At 39.6% G+C, this 19,229-nt stretch overlaps 1 protein-coding gene across 1 annotated transcript in view; it reads right to left on the reverse strand.

Moving 5' to 3' along the window:
- Window positions 1–19,229, reverse strand: part of KIF13A (kinesin family member 13A) — a 212,360-nt gene that overhangs the window by 34,529 nt on the left and 158,602 nt on the right. Inside the window, 7 exon segments of the mRNA XM_061195757.1 lie at window positions 432–594; window positions 2,241–2,454; window positions 7,344–7,510; window positions 7,609–7,695; window positions 14,705–14,835; window positions 16,394–16,528; window positions 18,127–18,237. Of these exon segments, the coding sequence (XP_061051740.1) occupies window positions 432–594; window positions 2,241–2,454; window positions 7,344–7,510; window positions 7,609–7,695; window positions 14,705–14,835; window positions 16,394–16,528; window positions 18,127–18,237 (1,008 nt within the window).

The raw sequence follows: 19,229 nt of genomic DNA on the forward strand, positions 1-19,229 counted from the left end.
TTTCTAGTTTCAATGTTTTATTTATTCATTTATTTATTCATTCATTCATTCATTCATTCATTTATTTATTTTTTGGCCGTACCAGCGGCTTGTAGGATCTTAGTTCCCCAAACAAAGATTGAACTCGGGACCAGAGCAGTGAAAGCACCGAGTCGTAACCATTGGACTGCCAGGGAATTCCCCAGTTTCACTGTTTTAAAGAAAGCATTTAAATTAGCAAGGCTTTTAGCCCCCAAAATTCTCATATTCCAATCCTAAAATATCCAAAGGCATATATACCCAAGGTCTCTAAAGGACGTCTTAAAAAGAACAAACCCTCCGGCTCACGTCAGGGTCTCCTCTCGGATGTCCTGTGGATGCCACGTTTACGTTCCACTTACAGTATCTACTGTTGTACCTCTTGCTCTCACCTTCTTCGAGAACATTCTTACCTTTCTATTGGCACTGAGGTTTGCAGCAGGGATCTGCAGAGTCACCTGGTAGTCGGTAAGTCTGCTCATCTCCTCGGCTAAGAAGTTAGCCTCCCTCACCAAGGTGTTAGCTTTGACCAGCTGCTCCCGCAGCTTTGCCAGGCTTTGGCGGAAGAGTTCATCCCTGCGGCAGAGCAGAAAAGGACATGAGAATGTCCAAAAGAAAACTGCGGTCCCGTTTCCAAGTGAGTCATGTTGTTAGAAAATAGTAGAAAACTCCTCTCAAAACAATTATTTTTCAAGCTATTTTTGCCAATTCACGTCTTATCCCCCTCTTCTCCCACCAGGGTTCCGTGAGCCCTCCACTGGTAACCACAGCTGAGGAGCAAACATGTGGGGTGACTTAACTTCAAACCATGTTTTAAATTACATAACATTCGAAAACAACTAGATTTTGATATGGTAATGCACACGTACACACAAAACCCAATACAGCAATCCTTTAGGAAAGAGAAATGATTATGACTTCTGTGTGCTTTGGGGTGGGGGAGATCTGGAGCCAGTAAGGAGAAAGTGTTTTACGTGATTTCTTTAGTTGGTGAAAGGTGAGAAGTAGGGACTTCTGTGGCAGCAGAAATTCGTTTCTCAACTCTACACAATAGCACTTCCTGATAAAAGCTTCTCTAATAGCCTAACAGGGTCTGAACTCTATTATATGTTTTCCCAGCCCCACATCTTTTGCCTCAGTAGCCTTCGTCACAGTTACAATTTTTCATTTATTTGTGTAATTATTTGACCAGTAATGTCCGTCTCCTCTATGAAGCTGTAAGCACCCCCAGGGCAGGGCCCATGTCTTTTTTGCTTGTCACTACACCTAGTTCCTGACCAAGTGCATGGCCCATCACAGGATATGCAAAAGTTACCCACTGAATGAAAGAGTACAGCTGACCCTTGAATAACATGGGTTTGAACTGCGTAGGCCCACGGAGATACAGATTTTTTTCACTATGATCCATGGTTGGTTGAATCTGTGGATGTGGAATGCAGATATCAAGGACCTACTGTAAAGTTATACTCGGATTTTCGACTGCATGGAGTGTCAGCACATGATAAACGCTCAAGAAACGTCAGGCGCTATTATTTTTATTACAACACAGGATAATGGACTATCAACAGACCTGGGTTCAAACCCTGGCCTTTTCATTTACTTAATGGGTGACTGAGGGAAGATATTTAAAATGATTGTCCAATCTACAAGACAGAAAGAATAGTTCCCATGGCTTGGTGCTGTTGGGAGCATTAAATAAAATAAGCACCATTCCTAGACTGTGGTAAGACCACAACAGAACTCAGCAATAATTTACTGTCCTTATTTTTGTTGTTTTTGTTACCGTTTCCTCCACCACTACCTCAGTTCTGATATAAATAAAGTCATAAGGTAAAAAAAATTCACATTTAGTAGATTTCTTATCATTAAAATTGTATTTAAATGGGTTCCAAAGTAAGAGAAATAAAAAACAAGAAATGGTTTTATGCTGAAGAACTATTCAACTGTCCTCTACTTTAAGACCAAACAGTGGTATTCTAACTTGGTACCATTTTTACTAAAGGGTAAGGGGGCAGGTGTAACCTTTAACAACTAACATCACAGTAAACATACTTAGGATAAATAATATCTCTGAAAGGAAAGGCAAGTGCTAACAATCCAGACACGGGAGTAAGATTTCCCTCTTCGCTAGGTTTGTCCCTCTTTGACACGCCTCACGACCCCCTCCCCCAAGACCCCGAGGCCTTGACTCTGGGCCCCTCCACCCCCGCTCCCCTTCTTACCTCTCCTCTGCCCACTGGGTCACTTTCTGCTGAGCCGTCTGGCTGCTGTAGGCCAGGCGGTCCGGGCCGCTGCTCTGGGGCCGCCTCTCGGGGGACAGCTGCTGGCGGAGCTGCTCCAGCTCCCGCTCATACATGAGGCGCTGCTCCTCAAGGGCGCTCCTCTTCTCTTCCAGGTACTGTTTCTCCAGGACCTGAACCACATTTTGAACTGGGTCTGGTGAGCCAAGAGACAAGGCAAGGTGCCTTCAGCGGTGGCTACGACAGGGAGCCCGTGGGTGTCTCTTTCAGCGAAAACCATCCCCTCGCCCAGAATCGAGCCTTTCAATGTGCTGTCTGTGAGCGGCCTGAGAGGCTCGGTCAGATGAAATCCTCTCCATTTTCTTTTCCTTAACATTTTAGATAAATGCCCTGGGGGTAAACATTCCCCACATCTACTATGTGACTTTCTTCAATTTGATGAGGTCATCCTAATGTTTAGATAGATCACTCAATTGCAAAAAGCAGATGATAGAGGAAAGGGGGATGGGATTCTATCCACCGAGAAGAAAAACTCAATGAAAGCTAAGACAACTTCAAAGACAGAGCCACGTGAGATTTGATTTTTCTGATAGTCACTTTTTAATGCTCTTCTAGCATTGGTTTCAGTACATGGCAAAGGGTTTGTATTTCTGATTTTAGCCACAAATTTATTACTCCTGAATTTCTCTAATGTGAGAGGAAACTTACAGATCACAGCATATGTTTGAAAACACTGATTGAGTATACGGTCTGGCAATTTCTCAGGTGTTAATAGCCAAGAAAGCAATTCACTTGCGACTATTTCTGATTTTTTGCGTTTGCAGATTGAGAGATCACCAACACACACGTGGGTGAACAGGTATTAGAAATACTAATGGGTCTTGTTGAAAGGGGCCACGACTATGTCGAGTGGTGGCTGTGGTGTAGGTAGGACTCGGTCTTAAAGAGCTAATTGGCTATGGCAGGACATTAGCTTGGTAACAACCAATGGCCTGGATGTAATGGAGAAAGATTAAGGAAGGCACTGATCACATGCACAAAAGAGAAAGTCATGCTGTCTCTAGGGAAACACTACGTTAGACAATCTGGATGGTAAACAAAGAAATCACCATAATGGTAAATATTTCCCTGAAGTACATGGGACCTATTCTGACTAGCCTGAGATTCACACACTTTACTCAGTGCTGTTCGTGTCGTATTTCTATATATTGACTCTCATTTTAATTTCCAGGATAAGAGAAGGAAATTAAGAGGAATTTTTACATCACCTCATGATAGCTATTGACTGACTTTACCAGAAGACCCTATCAATTTGTGAAATCAGCAGGTAAATTTTACTAGTTTTCTATATGAGAAGAGGAAAAGAAAATAGCATGTTAGCTTTAAAAACAGGGTTAAATAATACAAAACAGAGTAGAAAGTACTTTTAAAAATCACTAGATACGCAGAGTATAGGTGAGTTGTTTTAAGAAAAATGACAACCACAGCAGCAATAATAATTCTACTGGCTGCTGGCTATATCTCAGGTAGAGGCACTATACGCTTTGCATGCATCATCTCATGAAAGCCTTGCAACAAACTTAAGGGTGGACGGCATTCCCATTTCAAAGATGAGACAAACTGGGACTCAGAAAGGTTAAGTAGCTGACCTAAGATTGCACAGCTAATAAGCAACAGAACTGGGTTTTGAACTCAGATCAGAGCTCACTGTCTGGGGTAGGAAATAAACTTAGTAATAAATTGTACTCTTACCTCCAATGTTTTCCTCAGAATTAGTACTCTGTTAAAGAGTAGATTTTAAAAAAAATACTGTTCTTTGCTGATATAAAATTCTCAAATTCATTATTTTTTCAAAGCTGAATACTTTTCTTCATAGAGTCCTGACATAGAGTCCCTGAAATATGTTAACTTGAAAGGCCAGTGGAAAATGGACTCCTAAAAAAAACCCTTTTACACAAAGGCAGACCATGGGTGGGTAAGACCTTTTCCACAGAGTGAAAACTGACATACTCCAAAGGAGTAGAACTTCTAACGTAGCCCTAGAGCTTCTGGGGGGGGAAAAAAAAGAATAATATGGTGATCTTTTTTGAGGGAGTTTAAAGAAATCTTACACGTAAGGCCTAGAGAAGAAGAGTTCTCTCATAATTAAAAAATATACATATTTCTCAAACAGTATACATATATTTTTTCTCTATTTAGGCTCTAGGTTTAAAAAAGAAAGGACAAGGTCCTCACCAACCATTTTTAGGGCCCTAACTGAGTGTGTACGAATCTTTTCCAGAGAGAGAAAAACTGGGAAACACACCAATTTTTTAATAAAATCATATCCTAGGGTTTTTGCTAAAAGACACTCAATAAGATGTTTAATTCTTATTTCTACTTGTTGGTCAGTGGTAAGTAGAAATACACATGATCCCAGATGGCTGAGGTAGGGGGTTCCATGCCAATGCAGAGGTAATGTGACTGAGGCCTTTTTAAACTGCTTTAGCAGCTGCCACGACATAGCAACCCTACTACTCACCAGGCTTTCTCAGTGGCCACAAATCAACATGCAGATATGCAAGAGAGAGCAACTCAAAGCATCCCTCCCCAAGCCTGCCACAGACCAGCCTGGGAAGCCTTGCCTGGAGACTCTGGGTCTGGCCATGCTACACACAAACCTGGTAGAGGTACAGGGACTGAGGTTTCTTTTTCTCCTCTGATCCCAACACAAGTCTGGAAACACTTTTCTCTTAGACATATTTGATAACATTTTCTTTTCGAATTAATTAACCTATTTTAAGCCTTTATCACTATACAACATATTCTTAAAAAGGTCATCCTAATCAGCAAGTCACTCTGACTCTATGATATGGTGTAGGACAGAAGCCGAAGATGATTTGGTCTGTTCTCAAACAACCAATCCACTTTTCAAGAGAGTGTTAACAGTTTCCTTTTTCTCCCTATCTTCTTTCTTACTCTTGTATGAACTGTTTTAAAACTCAGTAAGCCTAGACCCTCAGGCCAAGAAACCAAAGAGGTAGGTGTTTTAGGACGAGAGAAAGGACCCCCTTTCTTTTGGGCATAGTATCCTCTCTTCTTCCTTAGTTTATTCTCTGCCTGGTATGTAACTACGCAATGAGCTCAAACTTCCTTATCTGTCCCGAGAATGGAAAAGAGAGAGGGTAATGGTGTAGAGGTTGAAGGGAATTTACGTGACCCACAGAATTAGAATTAATTCATATCAAGATGCCCAAGGCACTAAATCAAAGGGAAGTAGATCCTTTGGGGGAAAAAGAGAACCTTTAAATCCCAGATGGAATAAGCTCTATGACCCTTCACCAGCCCCTTAATTGCTCTTTACTTTAGAGCTGCCATTGACTCTGTGAAAACAGTTAAATGTCTGATTCCTATTCTGAACCCTCAGGAAGAACACATTATGGTCTACGGATACTAGATTTGTTTTTATTCTTAATTCAAATGAATTGGGTTTCAGATCATTATTTATTCTAGAGATTTGAAAATCCGTTATTCTAGTCTATTACTGGGATAATGCAGGTGACTATTTACCCAGGAGTACTATGTCCTGAACTGCTGTGCTGTCAACAGGAATAAAGTCGTTAGTAAGAGTAGCAATAACACTAGTGACACTTTTGTGCTGTTGGATACACGGGGAAAAGAACAGCCACCGGATTTTAACCACTGGAAGGCAATGGAGTTGGGACATGGGGAGGAAAGGGCCATAATTGAAAAGGGAGCATCCCTCCATCAAGAATTCAGAGCACCTCAGGCAGAAAAGGCCAGGCAGAAAACTTCAGCTTCTTCCCCAACACGTTAGTTCGATTTGGCCAAAGCATGTAGCACAAGCACCAATAAGCAGCACTGCTAAAAACCAGTCAAGCTCCCTCATGCTAAAGCCAATCAGTTAACCTTTATCCCAGTGTTTGTGGAGGAGCTTCGTCTGAAACCACATGAGAGGGAAGAGAATCTTCAAATAGGACCACCAAGGGGATGACCACCAGGCAGACAGGCTTATGATCGGGAAGCCACCTAGCAGTAGAGGTGAAGGGCGTGAACTCTGTCCGGCCACCAGCATTTCAGCATCATAACAGAGCACATCTGTGTGCCCCACAGGGGAGCTCCATTTAGCAGTGGGATTGAGTAAAGCATAAGGAAGGGGAAACATTACTTTTAAATGGATAAAATCAACACTGCAGAGCAAGGCCTGATCTGGAACACAAATGGATACTCATGTTAACACCATGAGCCAGGCCACTGATGGTGAACTGCTTTGGCTAAGAAGATTGGAGAAATTAACAAGTGAGTATTTAGTGAGCACTAAATACTCACTGGTTATTGAGGGGGGTCATATATATATAAATATATATATTTATATATATATGATAAGATGGTAGCAATTGGAGAAAATTAGAAATCTGTGATGTGGGATGATACAGGATTAAATGGATACCACCCGGATACGCCACAGAGTCAGAGCACAGAGATGTCTAGAATCCTGTAACGTCATCTGAAGAAATAATCTCTCTTCTGATGGGCATTCCTCCACCTGGAGCTTGGAGCCGCACCCTCCTGTCACACCCTGCACCTATTTGCGCTTTCAAAAAACCACTCACAGGAGACTTGTTGCTCAGGCACTTGTTAAGTGACCCATTAATGTGATTCTGAGGTCTGAGCATCACTTTGGAATGTCTGTCGAGATTCCTCCCAACTTGGTGAGCAAGTAACAGAGTGGAATGAACTTTGAGTTCCAACTGTGGTCTTCCCTGTGCTGTGCTGTCAAAAGCCCCAGTAGCTAATGTTAATCCCTAATCTTAATGACGTTCTTTTTCGTTGTTATTCTATACTCTTCAGAGTAATACATTACACTTGTTTTTCCATCTGGCCTTTTCTTCATACTTCATTTTTATAATTAAAAAGAGGGGTCCCTGAAGCTAAAAATCCAGAAATAGAGATAAATAAAAAGGTCAAAATCTTTATTCCTGCAACAGAATCCCCAATCAGACTGACAATTCTCTAGCCATGCTCAAATTCTCCTCAGGTTTATTTAAAGAGTACAGCGAGAAAGTAAATGCTTAAGGGTCTTACCATTACTATTCAGCGTTTTCATGATAACTTCCATCTGTGCAAATTCATAGTTATAGTCTGGTTCCGAGGAAGCCTCACTGGCTGCATCCAGGTCATGCTCTGGCGGGCCCGTTTCTTTTTCAAAGTCTTTCAACCAATCTCGCCGTTTCCTCTTAGGTAAATTAATTCTGTGGGGTTTTTCACCGTTAGAGAAAATCAACGTGCTTTACACTCAGATAAGAGAAGAGGTGTATGGGTGAACATACTAGTGAACACAAGCTGTTACCTGAAGAAGTGGTTATTTCCCCACAGGATTCTGTCCCCGTGCCACAGCTGGGTGGTGCTGCACACGAGGGTGCCGTTTACACAGGACCTGAAGGAACACCAGGGGGGCTACATCAGCTGGATGGTAAAGAGCATAAAACCTAGACCCAGGAGCCAAAGAGATAACTGGGGGAACTTTCTCTTAATAGGCATATTCGACTAATACCTAAAGAAGGAATAACAGAATTGTAAACACTATCAAAATACATGAATTAGGCAAAAATGATCAAGGGATGCTGATATCCCTCAAAGACAGACAACTGGACATGACGTGCTCCTGTTGGAGATGGGCAACAATGCCTACAGAACATTCTTGTCCATATTTGAGTTGAACCTGATCAAGCCTTTATATCTAAAACCAATTTAGGAAATAGAGAGGGCAGCGGAAGATGTTAAATGATGCCATGGGATGCAATGAGCAAAACGCTGACTATGGGAAGCAACTAGGTGTCTGCAGCAAATAAAATGCAAGGGAAAAAAAAGTGGGGGAGCAAAGGAGGGGGACCCATGGGCTAAAAGAGTCCCAAGGGACATAACAATCAATGACAATGGTTAAATCTTATTTGGATCCTGATTTCAAGAAACAACTGAAAAAGAACCTTTATAAGACAACTGGGGAAATTTGAACACCGCCTCAATGTATGATTAGTAAGGAATTATTGTTTATCATTTTAGGTGTGATGGTATGGAAGCTGTGTTTAAGGATACTGGTCTTTTAGAGATACAAGTGGAGATATTTACGGATGCAAAGTTACAATATCTGGAATATGTTTAAAATAACCCAGAGGGGAAGGAGGAGGTGATGTGGAGGACATATAAATAAAAATAAAACTGTCTATGAGGTGTCATTTTTGAAGCTGGATGATGGCTGTATGGAGGCTCGTTATACCATTCATTCTACTTTTATGTTTGAAATTTCCCATAATAAAAACTCAGAGAAAACATAAAAAGAATACCAGGTTTAAATCATAAACAGCTACCAACCAAATGGTAAAATCAATCAAGGGGAGGGGGGTGAGGGGATGGGTGAAAAAGGTTAAGAGGGATTAAGAGGTACAAACTTCCAGTTATAGCGACATATAGTAACTACAGTGGCGATCATTATGTAATATCAATATGCTGTATACCTGAAACTAATACTGTAAGTCAATTACACTTCAATAAAAACAAACAAACAATTAGAGGTGGGGAAGAAAACTCTGATAGTCTTTGTTATACTGTATATATTATACCATAATGATGTACATTGTGTCTGTGGGTTTATATTGGTCTATGTATCCTGGACTTGCCTGAAACAAATCTTGAAGAAGCAACTGCCCAGTGGACATTAGCAGGTGGTCTTTCAGCAGTGCAGCTTTCCTCACATCGTAACTTTACTACAGCTTACTGGCTATCAAGGGGCTGTGAAGTCAGTAGCCTAAATAAGTCACTATAAAAGATTTTGTAGGATTTCCTGCTTATTAGAAGATCTCAACAACCGATCCTTTGATACAGTTAAAGCATTGTCACTGTGAGTTTTTTTAGGGGAAAAGGAAAAGTCCTCCAGAAATTTTAGCATGGACAATTTGAGTCTTCTCATAAATGTTTCCTTTACCTAAAAAAGGGATTTTGCTGGCATTTAAAAACAATACTCCCTAACATCATACAGAAAAATAAAGTCAAAATGGATTAAAGACCTAAATGTCAGGCCAGACACTATAAAACTCTTAGAGGAAAACACAGGCAGAACACTCTATGACATAAATCACAGCAAGATCCTTTTTGACCCACCTCTTAGAGAAATGGAAATAAAAACAAACAAATGGGACCTAATGAAACTTAAAAGCTTTTGCACAGCAAAGGAAAACATAAACAAGACAAAAAGACAGCCCTCAGAATTGGAGAAAATATTTGCAAATGAAGCAACTGACAAAGAATTAATCTCCAAAATTTACAAGCAGCTCATGCAGCTCAATATCAAAAAAACAAACAACCCAATCCAAAACATGGGCAGAAGACCTAAACAGACATTTCTCCAAAGAAGATATACAGATTGCCAACAAACACATGAAAGGATGCTCAACATCGCTAATCATTAGAGAAACGCAAATCAAAACTACAATGAGGTAGCACCTCACACCAGTCAGAATGGCCATCATCAAAAAATCTACAAACAATAAATGCTGGAGAGGGTGTGGAGAAAAGGGAAGCCTCTTGCACTGTTGGTGGGAACGTAAATTGATACAGCCACTATGGAGAACAGTATGGAGGTTCCTTAAAAAACTAAAAATAGAACTACCATACGACCCAGCAATCCCACTGCTGGGCATATACCCTGAGAAAACCATAATTCAAAAAGAGTCATGTACCACAATGTTCACTGCAGCTCTATTTACAATAGCCAGAACATGGAACCAACCTAAATGTCCATCGACAGATGAATGGATAAAGAAGATGTGGCACATATATACAATGGAATATTACTCAGCCATAAAAAGAAACGAAATTGAGCTATTTGTAGTGAGGTGGATAGACCTAGAGACTATCATACAGAGTGAAGTTAAGTCCGAAAGAGAAAAACAAATACCATACGCTAACACATATATATGGAATCTAAAAAAAAAAAAAAAGTTTCTGAAGAACCTAGGGGCAGGACAGGAATAAAGACGCAGACGTAGAGAATGGACTTGAGGACACATGGAGGGGGAAGGGTAAACTGGGAAGAAGTGAGAGAGTGGCATGGACATATATACACTACCAAATGTAAAATAGATAGCTAGTGGGAAGCAGCCGCATAGCACAGGGAGATCAGCTCGGTGCTTTGTGACCACCTAGAGGGGTGGGATAGGGAGGGTGGGAGGGAGACGCAAGAGGGAGGAGATATGGGTATATGTGTATACGTATAGCTGATTCACTTTGTTGTACAGCAGAAACTAACACACCATTGTAAAGCAAATATACTCCAATAAAGATGTTAAAAAAAATTAAAAAATAAAAACAAAACAATAAAAGCAAAACAAAACATTAGGGGGATAGTTAATCAATTAATTAAAGTTTAATTTGCTATAAGGGCTGTGAAGTGAAGTTTGATGGAGAAAAATAATGAGTATTATTTTGAGTTTTAATTTTTCCATACGTTACTTTTCTCATATACTCTCATTATCTGGCTCCTAATCTTTAGGGGGACTCTTAAGCTCAAAGTTATGGAATAAGGAAAATTCACAGATGAAAATAATCACTCTTTTGTAGGAATATTTCAAGTCTGGTGGCTAAGTTTTTATTGATAAAAAATACCCTGGAGACACCATCTTAAATGTTTTTAATCTGTTGTACACAAACACGGTAAAACTTTGGTGTGTATGTTTTACACTAACATGCTCCCTTTATTCTTCAAAATGACTCTCAACATTGTGACTCAAGTTTCAAAGTTTCCCATCTATTTGGAAATATGAACTGATTTATTCATCTGCAAAAATGGAAAATGAGATCAGAATATATATGTATATGTATGCCTACTGTGAAAATTAATAAAAGGAAACCTCAACTAAAATTGGAGTCAAGAGGCCTGAAAAAGGAACTCTCATACCTCAACACTCATCGTCAATTATCCCAAAAAGGAAGATGTCAGTTACCCCAACAGGAAGAGACCTACCTTGCACCCCCAACAGGAAGTGCAACTACTTTACTACCCCAGCAGAAGGAAGACTTCCTCTGCACCCAGCAACAAGCTCAGCCAATTAAAAAACACCACAGCTCAGTTAATGAGAAACTGTTGTCACCTAACTTTTACTTTCCTCCCATGAACTTTCATTTTTGTTCCTTGCTGATGACTTCCTTTCCTTGTCCCACCTTCCTTACTATAAAAGCCTTCCATGTTGTGTAACCCCTCACGTTGCCTGATGAGATGCTGCCCAATTCACAAATCATTTAATACAATTACATCTTCAAATTTACTCAAAATTTGTTCGTTAACACTATACATATATACATATGTACATACATACATACTTTTGCCAAAAAGATGAGTTTTTAAAAGAAGTTTTATAGAATACTTCTCTCTTCTACCTAAAAAAGACATTCAATAGTCAGTTTTTAAGAAATATATTTCCCCATTGTTTATTAAGGCATCTAAAAAGCCCTCTGGAAATTCTAGGAATAGCAGTATGATCAAGAGTAGAAACGTGTCACTCAGTGTCCTTTATTATTTTATACTTTGAATTATAATTTTAAAAATTCAGTTCCTCATTCTCACTGGCCATATGTTAATTCTCAAGAGCACCATCTCAATAGTGGCTACCAAAATGGTCTTAGCAGATATAGAACCTTTCTACTATCTCAGAAAGTTTTATTGAGCAGTGTTATTCTAAAATAAAACTAAAAATAGTTCCAGAGCAAATCAGAGAGAAATATAATAAGCTTCATCTCTCTTACTTATTGGTTACTTTTGTGATCATCTGTATCTTTAGAGGACCCCTATCTAGGTGCTTACACACACACACACACACACACACCTGAACATACATATGAACATATCACTTTGCCATTTATAGTACACTCTTATTACAATAATATAAAAAAGAAAAAGTTATGGAAACTGCCTGGTTTGGTAACATACCCAAGCCAAGAAATTAGCATTAAAAAGTCATTTCTACTTGAACACGTGCCTGGGGTACTTGGAAGAAGCAAATATAAAATCTCTTTGCAGGAATTTATGTAGCCTCACCCAAGCCACAAGACTCCTACAGATCAACCGCTGAAGAGGAGCACATTTAAAAAATCATGAACTGCTTTAGGAAACAAAGTTATCAGCAGATACAACAAATAGTTGGATTGAAGCCCCAGCAACTTCAGAGAACAGAATTTCCAAATAAAGACAGTAAAATAAGTAAAAATAAAATTATTAAAGCATACAATCGAGTAAAAACAAGCCTCTACCAATAGAGACCAGGCATATCTAAAACAGGACTTCCTAAACTTCTACAAATGAAAAACAGAGACACTGAAATTAAAACTCAGTAGACTGTGGTTAAGCAGCAGGGGAAACATGACAAGACAGAACCAGTGGACTTGAGGACAGATCTGAGGAAATACTGACTATCCCTTCACGCCATGTCCCTCTCTTGCTGTGTCTCCAATCCCATTTCCATCTTCACAACCAAGATTCGGCCTGCTTCCTCACCTCCCATTCTTCTTTCTTTGCATTTTTCCTTCCATACCCACAACTGCATGGTACTTAAACATTCCATGGTTGTTAATGTCTTCCTAACTGCTATGTCCAATAGAAGCTCTTTAGCTTCTACTCTGACCTCTTCCTTAAATGTTCTCTTCCCTTGGATTCCATCACTGTATCCTGCTGTTGCCTCTGTGCCTCTCTGACTCCCTTGTCTCACCCTACTTCATGGATTATCTTCAGACCATCCCATAAACATTGGTTTAACCCTTCCACTATTCACTCTAGATCCACTTTCAAGACAGGCAACACTGATTATGCCCAGTCTGTATCTTTAGGGTAGTTCTACTGCCCTAAATCCAATGTGCAACTGGAAATCTTCACATTGATATCCCAAGGACACCTCAAACAAGTATCCCAAAGTGAACTCATTACCACTCGTTGCCTATCATCCTCCAAACCTGTTCTTCCTCTTGTACTTCTTATTTTGATTTAGTAGCGCCACTGTTTATCTCGTCTCCTAAGACAGAAATCTAATATTGCTCACTTCTTTTCTTTTACTAAATGAGTTCCCATCCTGTCCCCAAGCACATCGCTAAACCTCACTGACTCTCAAGTAACTTTGTAATACATTTTGTTCTTCACTTCTTTTGCTACTGCTGTGTTCCCACAACAATATCGTAATAATATCCTAACAGCTCTCCCTACCTTCAGTCCTGCAAACCCCACACACTTTTATAGTGATCAGATTTGCAGGTTATAAAGATCACTTTAGGAGAAGCACTTATTTTCCTGTATAATAACAATTGTTTCTATATATTCTCTTCCACCAGGCTTTGAGTTACTATACTTGGGCATTCCCAGCACAGAGCCTAGAGCAAGTATACTGAATGAATGAACCACTGGCCTGAGGTGGGGAAGGACGAAAAGTAGGATAAAAAGACATGGAAGTAAAATCAGGTATGAGGAAATCTACCGAATAAAATCATTTTCAGATGTAGTGTTAAAAGAGAATATGATCAAATTATCATGTTGTGTGTGTGTGTATACACACACATAATTTTGTCAATCAAAAAAAAAAGTATGAAAAAAAAAATCCAGAGCTTCTAATAGGGGGATACAGCATAAAGCTAAATTCTATTTGAACTTGGAATAAGTAAAAATTAAGGAATGGTATCATTTTACCATTAAATATCTTAACAGTATATCACTATAACAGAAGGCCTACAAATTTCATGAATCATGCATGCTATTATTGTTAGTCTCAGTTTTTCATCACTTAGAAATGTACATGGGTGATATTAACAGAATAATTTGAAATGAATGTAGTTTTCTTCATAAAAATGTGTGTTCTGAATTATGTGAGTTAAGGAATACTGTTTTAGGACTTCATTTTACACATGATTATAAAATAATTCAAGACATCATTTAGTAGAAGTTAAAAAGTAAATATATTATCCTGTCAATTCTCAAATTTTTACATATTATAGCCTAGTTTAGGAATTTTTCATATAATGGAGTTATCTGATTAACTGCTTTTCATACAATGCATTACACTGGGTAATAACAAATAACTTTATTCAATATTTATGTGTGTCAGGCACTGAGCCAAGTGATTTATATGTTTTGTCTACTATAAGCCTCATTTATCATATGAGGGAATTGAAGATAAGATAAAAGAAGTATCTTATCTAAGATCACCCAGCCAGTCAAGGCAGAATCAGCCACCCTGAAGCAGGTGCTCAAAATCTTGCTTACACAGCTCTCTACAAGCAGAAAGCAAAAGCCAGTGTAGCCTTAACTCTGATATAACTAAGCAAACAGACAGAAAGGGTCAGTCTACTCCTGAAAATAAGGCACTTGAGCTATGTTAAGGAGCTGCTTCTTACCTTTAAGGGACATTTCTTACCTTGCATTTTCTTTTGGAGTGAGGGTGACCTCTCCATCAGAAGCAATATCAATCTCACAGTGCTCAGGCTGAATTCCTATCCCAAAGAGCTGGATGTCCTGAGAGGTATCTGCACCTACCCTGGTATGGTCCTGGCAACAGATCATTAAAGAAAGAAAAACCTACCCTTACAAGTAACTCAGCAAAAGTTTATCACAATCAATTCGAATAACCCAACAGCACATGCATGACAACATTAGATGAATCAGATGGAAAATGTGAGATCTGGCGCATTGTAGGTCAAAAGCTTAATACACTACATGTAAAATATGTTTAAACACTATAAAGAAAAAAAAACAAACCCTGATCAACAGTGACTAGCCATTATTTTAGAACATAAAGAAGTCAGACTTGATAGTAGAATACCTTGAGCTCTGGTTTTAACTTGACGACTTACTATCTATGTGACCTTGGGCAAGGCATTTTCACTCTCTGAGCCTCAGTTTCTTTTTCTTTTTTTTTGTACAACCAGAACAATATTATTAATATGATCTAATGAGCAGGATTCTTTCACAAGGATCACCTGAGTTAACAGTGAAAGTGCTTTGAAAACAGCTCTATAAATTCAAGAACCATTGAAAATAGTTTCATGGAAAGTCATATTTTCAAATATGTTACTTTTAAAATGATTAAAAAAATAGTTGAGTTTCTAATACCAAATTACAGAGTACTGAAGCCTGTGGATTATACAATGTACAGATTAGCATGATTTTTAAGTACCTCAAACCTCAGACATGTGAGGACTGTGACCCCTGGTGACTCTGCCCACCGCTCATCCTCTTTGTTTGTTCTATTGCTCTAAAAATCATGCAGCCACTACGATAATAATACTTCCCTATTCAACAGAGAAACGGCAAGACTTGGTCTTTCAAAATTAAGATTTCAGAAACAATTCCTTACCCCTTCATCATTTCCTAAATTAACAGATCTTAAGTCCATTAGTGGACTCTCAATAAGTCAGGGGCTATTTGTGTCACATTTATTTCTGGAAAAAGTAGAATAAAAAGGATGATAGAAGACTGAGGTTCCTTTCTTCACTTCTAGTTTATTCTCCACTGCCTTCTGTGTATTCACGAGGCAGCTCAGAATCCTTAACGAAGCAGTCTGAGACCGGCTGCAGTGAGCCCTGCAGTCTGGTCGGTGGCATTACCCTGAGGCCGAAGTGCCAAACCCAAAATGCCACGCCCATCTCCACACTTGAAGGTGATTATAGGACCAAAAGTTATGTCCTGAGCATACAGGCTTAGGAGGAATGGATATGGAAGAACCCTAGCTGTCTAATCTTCCACAAGAGTCTGCTTTAGGCTTGTGCTGATCTCGAGATCCCTTTAGAATTACCCAGAAGCATAATGGTGACTCTCCAGAGCTTCTCCGAATCCTGTCGCCATAGCCAGGGATCACTCTGAGACCCTCCATTGCTCACTCGTGCCCCTCTGATGGAAATCAGCCCAACTGCACAGCCCCAGTAGAATGCAAAAGAGCTGGTTTTCACTCTCAACGGTAACTTGACTGAACTACCAATCCTCTTACTTTTAATGAGAGCTAAGCTGGATACAAAAAGCAAAATCATGGGGACAGGCACCCAGACTCAAGTGGGAATCGTACGTGAAGAAATCAGGATTGCGACTATCTATTAATATGCTCTCTTACCTTTAAATAATAAACCAGAAGTTCGTTGAGAGCAGGGTCTGCATTCAGGTTGACTAAGTAGCACTTGTCATCCCCCACCTTGATACCAGACGTCTCCAGGGAAATCCCCATACTTTCAAGTTGTCGTTGCCTCTCCTGTGCACAGACACAGACAAAAGCAGGGAAGCTCTATTTGTTGCTCTAGTCATGAGATGTATCCGTGGAAAGCTTAAGTCACTATTTCTGGGGACAAGGCCAGTGAAATTACACATTCTACTCAGCTCAACCGAGTTTACTGAGATCCTAAAATGCATGACATCTTGTGTCAGTGTTTTAGGGGCACCAAGGGTGAACCAGGCACCATCCTGCCCTTAAGGGCTTCCCGTCTAGTGGAGGTGATAAGACCACACAACTAGAAGTAAAAGAGGAGAGCCCTGTGCCATTGGAGAGGAACAATGTGCTGCGGGGCTTCAAAGGAGGGAAATCATGATGGGTTAAGAGTCCAGGAAAGGCTTCAGGAAGAGAATGCATTTGAGATGGTTCTTGAAGCACAAGAAGAATTTCAGTAGGAAGAAATGGGGGAGCAGCAAGGTAAGGGCAGAGTGTTCTAGGGGAAGGGCAGAGGAAAGCACAGTAAAGACTCTGGGTGCACTGGATGATTTCAGGTGGGAAAGTCAATGTGGGAAAGTAATGGGAGATGGGGCTGGAAGAGCAGGCTGGGTCCCTTTTGCAGAGGGCCTCAAATTCATTCAAGTTATTCAAGAAATATTTATGTGTTAGGTACAGATCTAGGGCTGGGCATATAAAAGCAAACAAAACAAAGCTACTTCTTTCATGAAAACTCATATTCTAATGGAAGGAGAGAGACCATGACAAAACAGACAAGTAACATACAGAATTTCCAAAGGTGATATGGGCTATGAAGAAAAATAAAGCAATGTAGGAGTTATAGAAAGTTAGGTATATGTTTGTGATATCTACAAGACACATATAAGCAGCAGGCTGGACTAGGTTCCAGTTACTGATTTCGAGCTACCTGATTGGGATGGTCCAATACTTACAAGTGGTCAATGAGATTAAACTGTTCATGAAATGCATAGTGTAGAGGTTCATCTCTCTCTCATACACACACACTCACATGATTAGTCCTTGCTTTTTATTTTCTCAAGTAAAGTTCATAACAGCATTTGCTAACAAGCTGAAGAATCAAGCACACTGAAAAAACTACTGGTGTGCTGCATGTTGTGAATTCTCTGCCAATCAGGTAGCTGCATGCTTTGCCAGGTGATCTAAAACCACAGAACAGGTTTCTGGTTAAATGTGAAAAGCAGAACATATTAAAGATGTTTCCTGAACCATGCCTGTACAAATTCAGTGCTCTGCAACACTTCTAGCAAATACAGGGACCAAACGGTAGTTAATAAAAAACAATGAAGTCAGTGTCTAAAACGGATCTTTGCAGGCTCTAGTTCAGCAGAAAGAGGTCCTTAAAGGACTTTTTGAGGATGACAAGTGGCTATACAGAAAAGACAGCAAATTAAAAAGAATCACTATAGCACAGGGAAATATATTCAATATCCTGTGATAAACCACAATGGAAAAGAATATATATATATATAAAAAAGAATGTCTACATGTGTATAACTGAGTCACTTTGCAGAGATTGGCACAGCATTGTAAATCAACTCTACTTCAATTAAAAAATAAAATTAAAAAAAAAATCACAATATTTTAGGCCCAAGTCATCAAGCTACCTGTGCAATTTCTTCTGTTTTCCTCAGCTTCTCTTCCCAAGTCACTGTTAGTTCTCTTATCAGCTTTTCAGACTCTTCGAGCTTCTCTTTCAGTTCAGGGGCCTTCATAGCCTTTAAAATGAAAGCAGAGAAATCTGATTTTCTAATTTTTTCCACCATTGTGTACAAGACAATCCCTTATTGTCCTTCTTAAGCGGTTATCAACTGTCTGTTGGAAGCAATTAAGCCACACACTGTCAGGGGGTTTTAGACCTTTATTAATCAAATGAAGTGAAAGAGTAAATGGCTGCTACTCTTTGAGGGAGAAAGAGAAATTCCAGTGCCCTGAGTTAAATTGATACAAATCATCCCAGAGTAATTTTATCCATCGTACTTAAATTTCACATTTAAAGACCTAAAAGATGCTAAAGTTCATCTTCAAAATAGAAAAGTATGAGAACAAGTTACTTAAGTAGACTTCTTTTTCAATAAGACAGAGATCAACACACGTCACTAATAAACACATTCCAGTTATATTAACCTACAAGGAAAGGTGGCAATTCTTCTCATTTATTTTAAAATTTGAGTCTGGGCCATTTGAACTACTTTTCTTATTGATGGTAATAAACTTAGCATATTTATTACTCACTTGGAAATAGGACTTCTGGTTAAAAAGGCAGTAATTTCCCTCTGTGTTTGCTCAGTGAGAATAATTAAGGGGTCTAAATATAGCTATATGCAGCTTAAGAAATTTGGGGGGCCTTTACTTGGCCACATATGCTTTTTTGACACCCTATAGTAACATGAACCTCTGCAGAGTATAACCCTATGACCAAGAAAGATGGCAGAGCTCAGACAGGAAGCTGAAGTGGCGATGATGTGGAGGCCGGCTGAGGATGCTTGAGTCTCACTCTATTAACAGAGCCTGGGAGTGACATTTAGTGCTGGGTCCAAGGGGACACACATCAAAATTCTACCTGAACCTGCTGTGGTTCCTCTGCTCTACCCTTTGGCCAGGCATTCTTCTAGCTACCCGGCCTAGATTATATGGTCACAGTGGAAATGCAGATTCACAGAAAAGAAGGAGGATGGAGATGATCCACCTACAGACAAATTCCAGAGCT

The sequence above is a fragment of the Eubalaena glacialis genome, chromosome 7 (assembly GCF_028564815.1).
Source record: "Eubalaena glacialis isolate mEubGla1 chromosome 7, mEubGla1.1.hap2.+ XY, whole genome shotgun sequence".
Taxonomy (NCBI): Eukaryota; Metazoa; Chordata; class Mammalia; order Artiodactyla; family Balaenidae; genus Eubalaena; species Eubalaena glacialis.